This window comes from Engystomops pustulosus, chromosome 2, assembly GCF_040894005.1.
Source record: "Engystomops pustulosus chromosome 2, aEngPut4.maternal, whole genome shotgun sequence".
Taxonomy (NCBI): domain Eukaryota; kingdom Metazoa; phylum Chordata; class Amphibia; order Anura; family Leptodactylidae; genus Engystomops; species Engystomops pustulosus.
Genome location: NC_092412.1, coordinates 28698280 through 28717424, shown reverse-complemented (window position 1 = coordinate 28717424; position 19145 = coordinate 28698280). Strand labels below are relative to the sequence as shown.

At 47.3% G+C, this 19145-nt stretch overlaps 1 protein-coding gene and 1 non-coding gene across 2 annotated transcripts in view; both read right to left on the bottom strand.

Annotated features, from left to right (window-relative positions):
• CEP295 (centrosomal protein 295) overlaps window positions 1-19145 on the bottom strand; it is a 45015-nt gene that overhangs the window by 17517 nt on the left and 8353 nt on the right. The window contains exons 5-21 of the mRNA XM_072134117.1: window positions 14828-14921; window positions 10875-10991; window positions 10499-10639; window positions 10229-10412; window positions 8777-8944; window positions 8528-8689; window positions 7797-7903; window positions 7397-7570; window positions 7115-7212; window positions 5007-5874; window positions 4636-4756; window positions 3899-4102; window positions 3460-3657; window positions 2033-2127; window positions 1353-1470; window positions 348-563; window positions 65-216 (exon numbers count right to left, since the gene is read on the bottom strand). Of these exons, the coding sequence (XP_071990218.1) occupies window positions 65-216; window positions 348-563; window positions 1353-1470; window positions 2033-2127; window positions 3460-3657; window positions 3899-4102; window positions 4636-4756; window positions 5007-5874; window positions 7115-7212; window positions 7397-7570; window positions 7797-7903; window positions 8528-8689; window positions 8777-8944; window positions 10229-10412; window positions 10499-10639; window positions 10875-10991; window positions 14828-14921 (3217 nt within the window). The remainder of the gene's footprint in view (window positions 1-64; window positions 217-347; window positions 564-1352; window positions 1471-2032; window positions 2128-3459; window positions 3658-3898; window positions 4103-4635; window positions 4757-5006; window positions 5875-7114; window positions 7213-7396; window positions 7571-7796; window positions 7904-8527; window positions 8690-8776; window positions 8945-10228; window positions 10413-10498; window positions 10640-10874; window positions 10992-14827; window positions 14922-19145) is intronic.
• On the bottom strand, window positions 1886-1953 carry LOC140120095 (small nucleolar RNA U2-19). The gene has a single exon (XR_011853526.1). It is a non-coding gene; the product is annotated as a small nucleolar RNA U2-19 (small nucleolar RNA).

The window sequence follows — 19145 nt, the reverse complement described above, 5'->3', positions numbered from 1 at the left end:
CCAGGTTTACACGTGGAAAACTTAAGGAAAAATTAAAATATTCTGAGAACCAGAGACATCTTACATGACTTAGATCCGGCATATTTGGTGGGCTGCTGGTGTCCTCAGAGCGAGCATGGGATGGAGTGGAAATACTGAAGTCCGGTTTAGGATCTAGTGAGTGAAATGTGTTGGACAGGTGATCCATAGCCGAAATATCAGAAGCCACTGCAGGGGCTGGAAGAAGCAAGGGAGAAGAGCGAGTGGGAATCATCATTTTCATAAAATACTGTAGAAAGTCCCTTTAAACTGAGGAGATCTACATCCCAAGCACACGTGGACATTTACCATAGTCATGCAAAACTTACAGCGAAAACTCAGGTTTCTTTCTAGAGAAGCGCCGAGATCTTTGGTGTATTTGTCGATGATTTGCTGGATCTGGCTACGAGTCTCCACCGGACTCAGATAATCGCTCCACGTGGATGGAAGAGGGATCCTGGCTGCAGCCAGCCATGGACTGGAGCTGGCGTCTTTATGTTCCTCGATAGCAGAGTAGTTACATTTCTGGAGGTCCGACAGGATATCTGAAATAATAAAATGTATAGAGCCAAGAGCACAGCAGTGAGAGGACTTGTAAATTCTCCTCAAAGTAAATCTACCACCAGGATGAAGGATTGTACACCAAGCACACACTGACATACTGGTATGTGCCCCCTCTGGCAGGATCACCTTGTATTTTAACTTCTTATGACCTTGTTTTGGCTTTCGGATTATGCAAATGAATTATGAGGGGCTCCAGAGTTAATTAACAGCTATGGAGCCCCTCAGGCTCATTTACATGTTTTTTTTTTTTTTTTTTTTTACAAAAAAAGGCTTTAAAAAGTAACTCCATTAGAAGCTTAAAGAAGAGAAGATCTTACCAGAGGGGGCACACACCAGTATGTCAATGTGCTTGGTTTACAATCCTTCACCCTGGTGATAGTTTCCTTTTAAAAGGGAATCCATCACCACAATTTACAGCAATAGACTTATCCCTAATACACACACAAGAAAAAAGTACCGTATTTTTCGGACTATAAGGCGCACCGAATTAAAAGGCGCACCATCAATAAATGCCTGCTAAAACATCTAGGTTCATATACAATGCGCACCTGATTATAGGGATGAATGACCAGCAGGTGGCAGACCTGTGCACAGTTCCAGGCAGCTGTTGTCTGTAAGTACGGTTCATATATAAGGCGCGCTGGACTATAAGACACACCTTTGACTTCTGAGAAAATCAAAGGATTTTTTTGTGTGCCTTATAGTCCAAAAAATATGGTACTATAAATCTCTAGGTTGTGCTAAAGGTACACTAAAGGGGTGACACCTACCAGAGCTTCCAGGGCTGGAATCTGTCTTCTCACTGGTCAGGAAGCTCCCGGATGAGATGGTTGTAGTAGACAGATACTCGCAGGCTGAATTCGGGCTCCTTCCTTGTCCGCCTAGCCCCTGCATAGAAATTTAGAGCTATAACCGTTCTCCTACCCCGGTCTATAACACCCCATGCAACAATCTGAGCTCAGATCAAGTGTAGAAACCACCACAGGTTGTGTCTGGTGAGAAGAAGATTCATCACAGCTCAGAAATATAGACACACGACATACACACGGGCACATCCACATGTACCAGGAGTAGTAACCATCACCCCTCATCTACATAAGGGCCTTCTAATAGTTCTAGAAGAAGATTTGAAGAACATCCATAGAAAAACCAAGGCTTTCCACATGGTTCTTCCTCCATTGACATCAATGGGGGCAGATCCAACGTCCAGCACTCGGGATAGTACATGTGGAAGTATCCGTGCGCGCACACACAACAAGGCCGGCCACACCCCAGACTCACACAACACGCAAGACAATCGACTTCTCAGGACCAAATAATCATCTACCAGATCGACTGGTCCTCAGATTTGGCTACATTTCATCATTGATCATTTTTGTTCCAAACAAAATGACCTCAGATAAAAAGGTTTTTGCCATGTACAGCTCCGGACTGTGGGATCGCTACTTACCAGACTGGGAGATCCGTCCTCCATTAAAAGGGATTTAGGGAAGGCGATCCTGTTACTGTTCAGACTCTCCTGCAGAACCGGGGTAAATAAATGATCTAAAAAAAACATCAAATAATGGTCAATGTTTCTGTAAACACAAACAGAGGAGATTATAACTTTACATGTTTAAAGATAAACTTAGTGTAACCTTCTTCTTGATGTCACAATACAGAACAAGCTGCTTATATAGGCTCCTAGGAGATAATTTGGATAGAATAGGTCTCTCTAACCATTGGGACCAAACACTATACAAACAATTTATGAAAACTGCATCTTCTCAACTATATTTACTCTGCTCCTCTCCTGACAAGCAGGCCAAAGATCAATTTTTTTATTGGCGGCCACCGACTCCCAGCTCATGATGTGGATGTACAAATTGCTATATAGTGTTAACACTGGATATACTCAGTTATTGAGATGGGTTCACTGGATACATTTTAACATTGTTTAAATTAAGTGCCTACAGTTTTAAAAAATTGTATTTACAGGGTAGAAACAATAGATCAGCAGGGATCCATCGGCTGGGACGGTCACAATAACAGAGGTCCTCTTGCCCTAGCTCCCCAGTACTTAAAAAAAATGTGATTGTTGCCAAGGTGTGCCGCTCTGTTAAATCCTATGGAAGTGCCTGAGATAGCCAGGGACCGTACTGTACCGGCAATGTTGTAAAGTGGATAGGAATGGCATTACCACCTGTTCCATCATCATTACCTTCAAAACACAAAGAAACCTCCTAAGTACTTAATGGTTTTAATAGTGCGGCACACCTTGGCAACACTCCATTCAGTACTGAGGAGGTTTTTTTATGATTGAAGGTAATGATGATAGAACAGGTGGTGATGCCATTCCTATCCACTTTACAGCACTGCCGGTACAGTACAGTATCTGCTCATCTCAGGCACTTCCATAGGATTTACCAGACACTGTACTGTACCAGCAGTGCTGTAAAGTGGATAAGAATGGCATCGCCACCTGTTCTATTATCATTAACTTGAAACATAAAGAAGCCTCCTCAGTACTGAATGGAGTGAGTGTTGCCAAGGTGTGCCGCACTTTTCGTTCCTATGGAAGTGCCCGAGATGGCCAAGCACTATTCTGTCCTGTATCGGCAGTGCTGTAAAGTGGATAGGAATGGCATCACTCTCTGTGCCATCATCACAATCTTCAAAATATAAAGAAACTATAACTATACTGCCACCAATGTGCAACCTGTGGATAAGCTGCATCACTGGGCCAACCTCTGGAGAACCAAGCCAATGCATTTATTTATTTACACAAGATTAGACATGGAGCTGAAGTGGTAACGCTGCAACATGGAATTTTTCCCTGTAAAATGACATTATGCTAGGGTTTCCTTTTCACTTTAGGGTGAATTACATGGATCTCACCTCCTACTGTGGGGTCTAGTGATCCTTCTAAAGACAGAGTCTCCCTCCATGATAACTTGGCACGACTTTGGCTTGGAGTTTCATCTTGGAGGCTGCACGATAACCTGGAGCGGTCCCCGTGTATTGACTCATTGCTCATCTTACTTGCATCCGGGTGATAACTTACAAGATTGCCGTGTTCAGATCTGTCAGTCCGACCTACAAGAGATTAACCATTACATGGAGTTCTGTAAATAGTATAGTGGCCGTGCTTGGTACTGCAGTCCTGCCTCATTCATTTGAGCAGGACAGAGCTGTAACTAACAATGTGAACAATGGCCCAGAAAGTGCCAGTGGCAGCCAAGAGTCAGACCCCCATTGCTGTAATATCAATGACAATAGTGGGATAGACCATCAATATTTTTATCTATAGACAATATCCTTCCATACAGCAGATTACCTGGTTGGCTCTCTCGTGGTTCAGAGACCCCTGTGCTGGAGCGTCTGATACTGCCGCTAGGCGTCTCCACCTCCATGATGGCGCTGAGCTCATGCTGCTGCAGGAACGGCCCCAGTTTTGTTTTTGTAACGGGCGGCTTGGAAGACCTCCACTTGTGGTCTCTTTCTATATGTCTTATTAGAGAACCATTACTGGATTCAGAGTCTAAGTGGAAGGTAAGAAAAAAAAATAATAATTATCCATAAAGTGACAAATACAAAATACTAAATTGAGGGAGAAGACAGGAGCATAATCAAATACTCTGTTTCTAAGGATTTGACACTTTAGATGCCAAAAGTCCAGAGTGATCACGGCATCTAAGGGGTTTTGGAGGAAGGGGCATCTCTCTAGGTCCGGCCTAAACCCTTTCCTTCCTCCTGCAAAGTACCACTATGACACAGGTTACCAGGAGACTCATTTATTTCTGCTGCTCAATTCTTGGTCAAGAATTTTTTTTTTTTTTAATTTTTGACAAGATACACAGATGGGGGGAGATTTATCACAAGTTTCTGAGGTAAAACCATTCTAGTTGCCCACGGAAACCAATCAGAGCTCAGCTTTCATTTTATAAACAGCTGTTGGAAAATGAAAGCTGAGCTCTAATTGACTAGAACTGTTCTGCTCTCAGACTCTTCTGATAAATCTCCCACATATTCAGCATCTTCTATCGGATTATTAGTGGTCATTGACCTACGTACGTGTAACTGAGGACGCATCTTCCCCGCTGTCGTCCAACGCCTTCAGCAGTGCGGACATAAACCCATAGCGCTCACAATAGGGAATCTCGTGGAGGTCGTCAGAAGCTGCGTCTTGTCTTGGCTTCAAAACAAACGAAAAATATAAAAGGTAAATTGTGACCACACAAAATTGCAAAAAGTTTAGGCCTTGCCCCTGGAGAAATGTGTAATCTTACCTTTGTGTAGGTTATAAGTAGCAACAGGACTGTGAATTATGTCCTCACACTGCTGTACTCTTTGCTCTCTGGTAGGAGCACAGCAGTGTGAGGATACTACCAGGAGTGTAACGGTCACGGTTCAATCTCTCGATTTAAGCAATGCTAATGTCTTACCTCTGTTGAGCCTAGGAGTTCCTCCAGGGACTCTCGGTGCCTTCTCATCTGCTCCTCCAGTTCCTTCTGCCTGTGTAGTAGATGTTGCTCCTGACTTCTCTGCTTCAGCAGTAAAGACTCCCGTTGCATATCCAACTGGACCTGCATCTCCTTCAGGTGGTCCTGCTGGTAACGGATCTCTGCAGCAGAAGACAGGAGTCTCTCCCGGAATTCCTGCACATTGGAGAAGTCTCCTATGGAGACCGGGTCCTTTCTTCCGACTTCGGGAACCGTGTAAGAACTTGGGCCGTTAAAATCAGCCTGAGGCAAACCTAAAGAAAGCGCTGGAGGAAGCGGGAGGTATGAAGTCCCGGAGGAGGAGTCGTGCTCTCCAGGACTAGATATTGAGGAGAGTTTTTCTAAACCCAATACAGGATCTGGAGATCTGGCTTTGTCGTTCGGACTACGAGACAAGGATCCTTGTGGACTTCTTCCTCTAAGGAAGAGGGAGGAGTCCACACTCACAGGGCTCTCAGGTCTAGGTGTAAAGGAGTCCACCGCAGGGACGTCACCTGAGGGTGAAGGGATGGACTCTACCTTCCGCCTTCTAGGACTTATCTGCGGAGTCTCTCCTGGACCTCTTGACATAGTCGGATCAGATTTCTGCCCCTCTGTAGACAGAGGCTGGCCCGGTGAGTATACGGCATTCACAGATGGGGGGTTATATTCTGCAGAGATTAGTGGTGGCTCATGAGAAGTCTTTACGTTCTCTTCACCCTTCTCCGGGCTCTTTACATTGGACGCCGACAAGTGAGGATAGCGATTCCTCAGCAGTATCTGGTATTCCTGCAAACGTCTCCGTGCTTCATCCACCGACTGCTGGTGGAGCCTGAAACATGGAGGAGAAACCTTTAACATCGGGAATCCTGTGAAAATCCCTGTTATATTTATTTATACACCAAGGGGTTCTTCAAAGAGGAGTTTGTGGAACTACATCACCCAGCATGCACACTTGCTCAAGTGGAGTCATATGCTCATTTAAAGTGGTTGTATCAACTTTTACATTAATAAATATACAATTGTTGTGGTGGGGTTGACGGCAGAGACCTGGAATGGGGAACTCAGAGTTTCTGCCTTCTTCTAAGCTGATACGGAAGTTGCACGCAAGTCAGGACAGGAGCGGCATTTGGCACTACACTATTTGAGGGACCTCCAAAATACTGGCATGGGGAGAGTTGGGTCAACACACGGTCTCCCTTTCTACAGATTTTAAGGTGTCCCAGCAGACAAACTGTCTTGAAAGCCATTGCCCAATATAAAAGTAAAGTTGAGGATAAGTGGTCAACCCCTTTAACAGGGCAAATAAGACCCTAATAGAGTCACCCCCATACCCGGTCACAGGGAGGCACAGGTCACATAACACACCAAAAGCAGGACTTAGGATTTCCACTGTCCTGTTGGCTTCTAGGGGATGAAGGGACTGTCTGCTCACCCGCTCCAAGATAAACACTCCTATAGCATTGGTTAAAGGGGTGTGCAAGGATATGAACCTTGATATGGACCAGCCCCTTAGGGCATTGATGGCGAACAAGCTACAACAAAAACACATATATATGTCGCAAAGTGCCAACGTGACAAAGCAGTAACTTATAGATCCCTACTGTATCACAGGTTTTAATCGTATTGGTGTTCTGAGTTCACCAATACAATAGAAAGATGGAGAAAATTGTATTGTAGCTTTTCTCCAGAGTCCCCTGAAGAGGAAGAATCAGGGGACCCAGAGCAGGAGCTCAGATGACAATCCATCTCTATCCACATCTTCTCGCTCCACCTGTAGTTCTAGCAGCCAAGGATGTTGCTTTAAAATAGCGCTGGGCATGGCACTTTCTGGTCTATATTGGACCTGAGAAGAAAGTCTTGAGTCCTATCTGGCAAACTGCTTTGGGTTGAAGGCCTGGGTGCCCACAGAAAGGGCTCTGACTGTCACCTCTATCACCCGTGTCATAGGTTCGCCACCACTGCCTTAGGGTCTTATACCAAACTTTACCAAGGCAAGTAGAATAGGCCAATCCCTTTAACAAATGTCTGCAGCATCAGTCAGAACAAAAACAGATTTCCTGGGCAAGTACCTGTTCTGCTCTATCAAGCACTGCTGGTACTGCCGGATCATCAGTAGATGGCCATTCTCAGCCGATGTGTTCAACTGCGCGACTGCAGATACAGATTCCTAGAGAAGACGGATAAATGTACAACACATCATATAGTGCTGTTAGGGGGAGGAGGGGACGCAGACATACACAATCATAATACTTCTAGATATGTCTATCAATATGTGCTGAATACCTTACACAGGGGGTACCACAGACTGTACCCCACTACCAATATATAGTATAATAGATAAAGTCACATACCTCTGCTTTACCATCCACCGCCCGCGGCTCTGGCTCTTCCTGCTCTGTGGTCGCGCTATTCTCCTGCATCTGTATCCGCATCTTCTGGAATTCCGCCTCTAAACTTTTCCTCTCCTCTTCTAGTCTATGGATCAGTTCCAGCTGTTCCTGCTTCTGACGCTCCAGGTCTTCCATCTGTAAAAGCAACAAAATGGATTTAAAATTTTGCAATAAATGTAAACAGGAACACAGTCCAAGTCAAGTGCAACTACCGGATCAGACTACACAGACTGAACATGAGCGCTTATGGTGAATCTAGTCTGCACTCCAGGAGTTGCAAGTATTCGTAAGATTTCTTGCAAAGCCACCGCCGACATTCAGCGTCAAGTATACACCGTAGAATTAGGAGTGAAGACGTCACCTTTGTCTTGCGCTCGGCCTCCGCTCTTATTCGCACGGCCTGTTCCTGAGGATGGAGCAGAATAGACTTCCCGGCCAAGACCGTATTGTCCGCCATCACATTAGAGTCTACGAGGAAAGGAGAAAGTGAGCACATAAATAATGTAGATCACAAGTGTCAAAAAAGATGGGAAAAGTTAAATAGAGGTTTTTACTGGGGTGGGGGGGGGCGGTCAAAATGAGTTGAGAAGAGTCATATTTTATTTGAGAGGAGTCCAGTTTAGAGTCACTTCATTTGCTCTCTACTGGTGTTATATTAAAAGAAAAGGATCTCAACTTTTACATCGCATCAGGCTTGAGTTACAGAACCAGACAGAAATCTTTATCTGCAGTTCACATTACCAACTATTTCTTTACCTGCCTGTATTTCCAGTTCTGTAGATCAATGAAACACAAGCCTCATATAAACACTTAAATATGACACCAGCAACAACTTTCTAGGTCCTGAGTGTGAAGTGACACTCTCTGCAGCCTATACACTTGACTCGTCTCAAGCAAATATGACTTCTCTGCTCATTTTCACAAGACTTTGGCAGTTTTTTTTTTTTATTATAGTTAAATGAGGGACATGTCACAAAAAGATTGCAATTCTAGAAAAAAATTCATCCCCTACCTGAGGGGACAAGTAGTTTAATGAGGTAAAATGTGGTGACAAGTTCCCTTTAACCCCAGACCGCGATAAGGACAACCAACCTATGACGGACTTGTCTTCCTCCTGATCCATCGGCAGAGATCCGGACTCCAGGGTGTCGCTGACCGCTTCCGTCGTCTCCGCCTTAGCCCGCCACTGGTCCTTCTGATTCCTTATTCTGTTTAATAGCCTCTTCAGCACCTTCTTAGACTGTGGTTCTCCTTCTAAACCACAAAGAGAATCAAGAAACCACTTATAATAACAGCAGGGCGACAAGAGACACTCCCTGTATCCGTACAGACGTGTCTCACCCTGAACGTCTTCCACTGATCGGATGTCCTCAGCACCTCCGGGGTGATGTTCCGCTCCAGATACCACTTCAGGCTCCACCGTCAAATCGAGATCCTCATCCAGACTGGTAACAGAGGGATCCGGCAGGGGCTGCGGTTTTAGGTGCAGGACCATGTCTCCCCTCAATTCTTAAAAAGAAATAAATTGTTTTAGTACAGACTAGTTTCATATACCCATTCACATCAATGTGTTGTAACAAGTTATCAAGTTACTCCCTATAGACAATATAGGGAATACCAAGCTGGGGGGGTTAGTTAAGAACGGTAGTAGTAGAAATGTCTGAACAAAACGCTCCGGTGTCTCCAGCAGTCCCATCCACTGTCACATGTAGCAGCAGGGCCGCTGCTGCCAAGAGGTGCGATGAAAATCCCAATGTCGGCGGCAGATCGTGGAGCCACAAGGGGACTTGGCCAAACGCTAGCAAGTCTGTACAACCAGAAACATCCAGGAGACACCAGCAACAGATGGAGAGCGCCGAGGCTGGAGTGGAGTATCAGTTTTATTATCTTTCACAAGGAGCACAGTACAGACAGTCTATGGGGGTCCTGCCTCTATACACCATTTATGCAGGGGTCCTTGCTGTGCTGCTATGGAGGTGGTGGAGAGCGGGATGGAGGGGGTTGTTTAGCTGTATATTCTGTCTATTTATTAATCAAGGGGTGTTTGGTATATATAACTGTGGGTGCTGGACTATATACAGAATGTTTTATTTGTGTTGTCAGTTGTAGTGTTAGGGGGTATAAATTAATTTAGGAGCCCCGTTATCCAGGGGACATTATACTGTAAGTGACGGCTGTGGCTGTGTGTGTGTGTGTGTGTGTGTGTGTGTGTGTGTGTGTGTGTGTGTGTGTGTGTGTGTGTGTGTGTGTGTGTGTGTGTGTGTGTGTGTGTGTGTGTGTGTGTGTGTGATGCTGCACAGAGATGGCGGCTCTGCAGGGAAAAACCATGCGTGGGAGAAATCATAGTGAAGTCCTACTCCTGATTGAGCAGATCATCACCTCCACTGTACTAGATGCCACTAATGTCCGTGCCTGGCTGACCAACTACCGTGGAAGACAACATCAGCCTGAGTAGTGTCAGCCTCAGGGTGTCAGTGATCCGGTGGCGCAGTGTGGGGATGTTCTCAATTGTTAGGAATGTTGGTCAGCATTTTTCGATCAGGTTGAAGATGCCTTTTATAGATTTCCCTGCAGGTTGGGGGGCAGGGGTATACCAAGACGTTGATAAAGATGGCTACTCTTTACACCACGGTTTTGCAGCTTAGAAATCTTTACACTACAAATAGTCAGGTGCCGAGCCATTTGTGGAAGAAAGCAGACATCTTTTTTACGTGCCGAGTACCCGACTGTTAGAGTCCTGCAGTGGGGGAAGCAGTCAGTAAGTGTTCACTCAGGAGAAGACTAAATTCTTACTTGCATTTCTGGTATACATGTCTTCGAACGCGGTCTCCAGCTCCCTCTGCCATTCCTCCCTGATCTCGGCGCGGCGATAGGCCGGCTCAAACAACTGCTGCGGCATCTTTGCCACGATCTGTCGCCGTCTGGAAAGATCTTCCTGCTGCAAGTGTTCCAGTTCTGTCATTAGTCGTTCCCTGTCCTACAACAGTGTAAGAGAGCCATAAACCATCCTGAAGTGACTCCATGTTAGTCGTTAACTGCTCAGCTATGGCTGGAGAGCTGTACCTGTGCCAGCTGAACCTGTTTTAGAGCATGAGACCCGCGGAGGTTTGCCTTCTCCATTTGCTCTAGTCTTTCCCTTTCCTCTTCTTGTTGGAGGGCATTCATCCTCTTCTCTTCCTCCACGGCTGCGGAGCGGGCATCAGTCTGTCAAGCAACAAGTATCCATGGTGAGTAACGCACCCAAAAATCCCGGAAACACCTTTAATATGCAGCAATGTTCTTTAAAATTTTAAGGTAAATTTATCTCATGGCAACCAATCAGAGCTCGGCTTTCGTTTTATAAACAGCTGTGGGATTGGTTCCCATGAGCAGCTAGAATAGTTTTCAGACACTTATGATAAATCTCTCTTAGCAACAAGACGTAAATCGGTTACTGCACCTGCTCGGTATCCATCTCGCGGTCCACGTAGGCTTCGGGTAAGTGGTAGTGGGAGGCGGAGAAGCTTTCTGCATTGTAGACCTTCACTACTGGAAGACGCTTTTCCACTTCAATGTTCTGTTTTCAAGACATAAAAAGTAAAACCTATTTGTTGAGGTTACTCCGCACAGAGCAAACATTTTGGGTTCTGCAGCTTAAAAGGATTTGAACACAAAACACACAGCAAATAGCAAAGTGTCAGCGGATGGTTGGTATGACAGCCGGAGGACTGACAAAGGGACACGTACTCAAATAGGAAATGACCCCTCACACAGCTCTGTACACCAAAATATGAAAGAGTTCGAAGATGGCGAAAATAGGTTTTTTCTTTTTCGTACATATTCGTTTAGCTTTTGAAAATGTATTAAAACACAATAAAACTTACCGTATTTTTCGGACTATAAGGCGCACAAAATATCCTTTGATTTTCTCAGAAATCAAAGGTGCGCCTTATAGTCCAGTGCGCCTCATCTATGAACCGGACTTACAGACAACATGTACTGTATAACATTTAAGAGCTCCGCGTCAGCAATATCCTGCACCAGCCCACACTGTACTCAATACCCCACACTGGCAGGGACGGCAGTACCACCAGCGCCATAGTGCCGACCACGCGGCAATCCTCGTCGGCCGCCTGATGAAGCAATTTTACCCCTATACCAGCCAGCCCTGTAACAGGGGAAAGAGAGGGAGCCACAGGGAACCCAACAGAACTAATGCCCTGCCTGAGGAGGGAAAGAGAAGGGGCAGAGGGAGACAGCATAACCCCTGCAGCATTAACCCCTAACAGCCCACACCTCTGAGATCCAAGCTCTGTCCACTGGAGACTGCCTGGAACTGCAGCTGCCTGGAACTGTGCACCGGTCTGCCACCTGCTGGTCATTCATCCCTATAATCCGGTGCGCCTTATATATGAACCTAGACGTTTTAGCAGGCATTTATTGATGGTACGCAGGGGCGTTGCTAGGGTGGTAAAAGATCCGGGGCACGGGCCCCAATGCATGTGTATTGCACTTTCAGTAACGCCCCCTCCTGTACATAACCCCCTCACATGTGGTTGTGCCAATAACAAGGTTACTTCTGGTATATACAGCTACAGAGAACAAAGGAGAAATCCCCATCACCACATCTTATGTTCCTCATTGTCCCTACATCTTGGTTCCCTGGCAGTGTTATCCTGCTGCTGCCCCTAACAATCTCCCCAAATACTGTAAGGCAGCGCTCACACTTTGTCTTGCATTTAAACAAAACCAGGTGCGTGTTACCCATCACATGTGTATTACTGGAAAATATATGTGATCAAACCAAGGCCTGTGCTAGTGCCATGTGTGAACACGCTCCAAATGTCCCCCACACCGCCCCCCAGTAAGTTATGTGACCACACAGCCCCCCAGTAAGTAATGTGCCTCACACAGCCCCCCCAGTAAGTAATGTGCCCACACAGCCCCCCCAGTAAGTAATGTGCCCACACAGCCCCCCCAGTAAGTAATGTGCCCACACAGCCCCCCAGTAAGTAATGTGACCACACAGCCCCCCAGTAAGTAATGTGCCCCACACAGCCCCCCAGTAAGTAATGTGCCCCACACAGCCCCCCAGTAAGTAATGTGCCCACACAGCCCCCCAGTAAGTAATGTGACCACACAGCCCCCCAGTAAGTAATGTGCCTCGCCTCACACACAGCCCCCCCCGTAAGTAATGTGCCTCGCCTCACACACAGCCCCCCCGTAAGTAATGTGCCTCGCCTCACACACAGCCCCCCCCGTAAGTAATGTGCCTCGCCTCACACACAGCCCCCCCCGTAAGTAATGTGCCTCGCCTCACACACAGCCCCCCCCGTAAGTAATGTGCCTCGCCTCACACACAGCCCCCCCCGTAAGTAATGTGCCTCGCCTCACACACAGCCCCCCCCGTAAGTAATGTGCCTCGCCTCACACACAGCCCCCCCCGTAAGTAATGTGCCTCGCCTCACACACAGTCCCCCCCGTAAGTAATGTGCCTCGCCTCACACACAGCCCCCCCCCGTAAGTAATGTGCCTCGCCTCACACACAGCCCCCCCCGTAAGTAATGTGCCTCGCCTCACACACAGCCCCCCCCGTAAGTAATGTGCCTCGCCTCACACACAGTCCCCCCCGTAAGTAATGTGCCTCGCCTCACACACAGCCCCCCCCGTAAGTAATGTGCCTCGCCTCACACACAGCCCCCCCCGTAAGTAATGTGCCTCGCCTCACACACAGTCCCCCCCGTAAGTAATGTGCCTCGCCTCACACACAGTCCCCCCCGTAAGTAATGTGCCTCGCCTCACACACAGTCCCCCCCGTAAGTAATGTGCCTCGCCTCACACACAGCCCCCCCCGTAAGTAATGTGCCTCGCCTCACACACAGCCCCCCCCGTAAGTAATGTGCCTCGCCTCACACACAGCCCCCCCGTAAGTAATGTGCCTCGCCTCACACACAGCCCCCCCGTAAGTAATGTGCCTCGCCTCACACAGTCCCCCCAGGAAATAATGTGCCTCACACAGTCCCCCCAGGAAATAATGTGCCTCACACAGTCCCCCCAGGAAATAATGTGCCTCACACAGTCCCCCCCAGGAAATAATGTGCCTCACACAGTCCCCCCAGGAAATAATGTGCCTCACGCAGCCCCCCAGTAAGTAATGTGCCTCACACATCCCCCCAGTAAGTAATGTGCCTCACACATCCCCCCAGGAAATAGTGTGCCTCACACATCCCCCCAGGAAATAGTGTGCCTCACACATCCCCCCAGGAAATAGTGTGCCTCACACATCCCCCCAGGAAATAGTGTGCCTCACACATCCCCCCAGGAAATAGTGTGCCTCACACATCCCCCCAGGAAATAGTGTGCCTCACACATCCCCCCAGGAAATAGTGTGCCTCACACATCCCCCCAGGAAATAGTGTGCCTCACACATCCCCCCAGGAAATAGTGTGCCTCACAATGTTCTCCCCCTTCCCTAGTCCCTATCACAGATGCAGCTCTCTCTTTATGTGCGCTGCTTTCCCCTGCAGGTCATGTGATCATGACATCATCACAGGTCCTTCAGCCTCTGGAACTCCCGGAGCCTAGGTCCTTGCAGGGGAAAGCAGCGCCTGCACTCGTTCTCATCACGATCTGAGGACACAGATCGTGATGAGAACGAGAGGGAAGGAATCTCCCGGGCAGCGGGGCAGATGATCTGCTGACCCGAGGAGATTCGGGACACTGGCCAAAAGATCCGGGGCACGAGCCCCGGATCTTTTGACCTAGCGACGCCCCTGATGGTACGCCTTATAATCCGGGGCGCCTTACAGTCCAAAAAATATGGTATATAAATTTGGTGTCCCAGTGATCGTACCGAACCAAAGAATAAAGTAGAGGTTATTTGGAAAGCACTGTGAAAGTCGTAAAAAATTGACCGCACAAGAACGTGACAATTTTTTTCCAGATACCCAGTACACGGCATGGAATAATAAATAACGTCACTGAGAAGAAAAATTGGTTACGCACGAAATAAGCTCACACACCTTTGTACGTGGAAAAATGAAAAAAAGTTATGGATTTCTAAAAGGTGGAGAGCAAGAAATGAGCAAAAAAAAACCTGCGTCCTTAAAGGGGTTAAACTCTACAACTTGTCTTGCAAAAAACAAGTCCCCATACAGTTACATGAATGGAAAAATAAAGTCAAGACTCTCAGCTAGCAAAGGCGCATTAGCAGAAATGCAACAACCTGCTCAATGAACCTGATAACCAAGTTATTCTATTCAAAAAGCACACAAAATTTTTTTTATTTAAACCCAAGTATCACAAAAAATACAAAGAGTACAACCCTTTAAATTTGTAAGCACTTGGTGAAACTTAAGTGTCATTTTATATACACACACACACAGAGGTGACAATGCAGTGCTGTACAAGTACCTGAAGAGGATCCGGCGGGGGAGGGGGGAGGCTGGCGATTTTTGCTGCACGCTCTTTTTCAATTTCAAGGGCTTTTTTCCGCGCCTTAATGTGCCTGAGAGTAAAGAAAAAGAAGAATTACAACAAGGTGAAGAGGAGAGAAATAAACGCTGCCTACTCCAGTGAAACTGATGAATTTTAATTTTTCCTATTTTTTAAAATTATTATTTAAAGGGCATGTACCACCAGGATGAAGGACTGTATCCAAATGAGCCCGGGGGGTTCCAGGCTCCATAGGTGTTAATAGAGCCTGGAGCCCCTCAGTCTCATTTGCAAACACAGTCTTTCATTCTGCTGGTAGATGTCCTTTAAGCATTATATAAAATTTCTATCATTACCATCAGAGGTCGCACTAACATTTTTCCAGAAGGGTAAAAATACTCCTCTCACCATTTTTGAGGAGTATTTTTACCCGAGGAGGAGTATGAAAATTTCGGTAAAACACAGCATGCACAACACTACACTCCACTCACACAGCACGCACACCACTACACACAGCACGCACACCACTACACACAGCACGCACACCACTACACACAGCACGCACACCACTACACACAGCACGCACACCACTACACTACACTTACACAGCACGCACACCACTACACTCCACTCGCACAGCACGCACACCACTACACTCCGCACGCACACCACTACACTCCACTCGCACAGCACGCACACCACTACACTCCACTCGCACAGCACGCACAACACTACACTACACTCCACTCACACAGCACACACAACACTACACTCCACTCACACAGCACGCACACCACTACAGTACACTCCACTCACACAGCACACACACCACTACAGTACACTCCACTCACACAGCACGCACACCACTACACTACACTACACTCACACAGCACACACACCACTACACTACACTCCACTCACACAGCACGCACACCACTACACTACACTCCACTCACACAGCACGCACACCACTACACTCCACTCACACAGCACGCACACAACACTACACTACACTCCACTCACACAGCACACACACCACTACACTACACTCCACTCACACAGCACGCACACAACACTACACTACACTCCACTCACACAGCACGCACACCACTACACTCCACTCACACAGCACGCACACAACACTACACTACACTCCACTCACACAGCACACACACCACTACACTCCACTCACACAGCACGCACACAACACTACACTACACTCCACTCACACAGCACACACACCACTACACTACACTCCACTCACACAGCACGCACACAACACTACACTACACTCCACTCACACAGCACGCACACCACTACACTCCACTCACACAGCACGCACACAACACTACACTACACTCCACTCACACAGCACACACACCACTACACTCCACTCACACAGCACGCACACAACACTACACTACACTCCACTCACACAGCACACACACCACTACACTACACTCCACTCACACAGCACGCACACCACTACAGTACACTCCACTCACACAGCACACACACCACTACAGTACACTCCACTCACACAGCACGCACACCACTACACTACACTACACTCACACAGCACACACACCACTACACTACACTCCACTCACACAGCACGCACACCACTACACTACACTCCACTCACACAGCACGCACACCACTACACTCCACTCACACAGCACGCACACAACACTACACTACACTCCACTCACACAGCACACACACCACTACACTACACTCCACTCACACAGCACGCACACAACACTACACTACACTCCACTCACACAGCACGCACACCACTACACTACACTCACACAGCACGCACACAACACTACACTACACTCCACTCACACAGCACGCACACCACTACACTACACTCCACTCACACAGCACGCACACCACTACACTCCACTCACACAGCACACACACCACTACACTACACTCCACTCACACAGCACGCACAACACTACACTACACTCCACTCACACAGCACGCACAACACTACACTACTCTCCACTCACACAGCACGCACAACACTACACTACTCTCCACTCACACAGCACGCACAACACTACACTACACTCCACTCACACAGCACGCACACCACTACACTACACTCCACTCACACAGCACGCACAACACTACACTACTCTCCACTCACACAGCACGCACAACACTACACTACTCTCCACTCACACAGCACGCACAACACTACACTACTCTCCACTCACACAGCACGCACAACACTACACTACTCTCCACTCACACAGCACGCACAACACTACACTACACTCCACTCACACAGCACGCACACCACTACACTACACTCCACTCACACAGCACGCACAACACTACACTACTCTCCACTCACACAGCACGCACACCACTACACTACACTCCACTCACACAGCACGCACAACACTACACTACACTCACACAGCACGCACAACACTACAGTACACTCCACTCACACAGCACACACACCACTACACTACACTCCACTCACACAGCACACACACCACTACACTACACTCCACTCACACAGCACACACACCACTACACTACACTCCACTCACACAGCACACACACCACTACACTACACTCCACTCACACAGCACACACACCACTACACTACACTCCACTCACACAGCACACACACCACTACACTACACTCCACTCACACAGCACGCACAACACTACACTACTCTCCACTCACACAGCACACACACCACTACACTACACTCCACTCACACAGCACACACACCACTACACTACACTCCACTCACACAGCACACACACCACTTCACTCCACTCACACAGCACACACACCACTACACTACACTACACTCACACAGCACACACACCACTACACTACACTCCACTCACACAGCACACACACCACTACACTACACTCCACTCACACAGCACGCACACCACTACACTACACTCCACTCACACAGCACGCACACCACTACACTACACTCCACTCACACAGCACACACACCACTACACTCCACTCACACAGCACACACACCACTACACTACACTCCACTCACACAGCACACACACCACTACACTACACTCCACTCACACAGCACACACACCACTACACTACACTCCACTCACACAGCACACACACCACTACACTACACTCCACTCACACAGCACACACACCACTACACTACACTCCACTCACACAGCACACACACCACTACACTACACTCAGCACGCACACCACTACACTACAGTACACTACTCACACAAGACTACACTCACACAGCACACACAAGACTACACTCACACAGCACACTACACTCACCCGGCCTTGATCTTAAGTCCCGTCGCAGGGACAGCCCCTCTGTCCACATGTCTCCCCTGTGGCCGGTGCTCTCACTCCGGGTCTCTCCGGCACGCCCCTTAGTCACGTGCCCCGCTGAGCGGCCCGGCGCGCGCTGCGATCGCGCTAGTGACATTTCCCTCTTTTGCAGCTCGCGCCGGGCCGCTCAGCCTGTGCGCTACAGGGAATAATTGCCATGCGTTCTTTTACGCATGGCAATTATTTTGGGGGGTAATGGCGCCTCATCACGCGTCTATGACGCGTGGTGAGGCGTTAATGCGACCTCTGATTACCATTATAGCTTCGTATACAGGCGGTCCCCTACTTAAGGACACCCGACTTACATACAACCCATAGTTACAGACAGACCCCTCTGACCTCTGGTGAAGGTCTCTGGATGTTACTATAGTCCCAGATTGCAATAATCAGCTGTAAGGAGTCTGTAATGAAGTTTTATTGATAATCCTTGGTCCCATTACAGCAAAAAAGGTTTAAACTCCAATTGTCACTGGGGCCAAATTTTTTTTTTAATCTTGATCTACAATTATAAAATATACAGTTTCGACTTGCATACAAATTCAACTTAAGAACAAACCTCCGGACCCTATCTTGTATGTAACCCGGGGACTGCCTGTAATAAGATTTCTTCATTACTGCATAATTAATATTTTGGTATGATAAGAAAATGTATTAATGTGCATATAATTACTTTAGGCTTATAATTTGTATTAACATTAAAAATTTTGCCACTATTGTAGGATTATACATTTTATTACTCAGTTTTTCATAATTATTTTTATTAACATTAATTAAATTTAATAGCTCCATTAATTTTTTTTTTTTTTTTATTTAAGCAAACAAATTTTGTAGCAACAACAAATTTAATTATTGTCACTGCCAAAAAAAAAAAATAAAAAATGGGGGGCCTAACTTTCTGATCAGTGGGGGTCTCATCAGAGA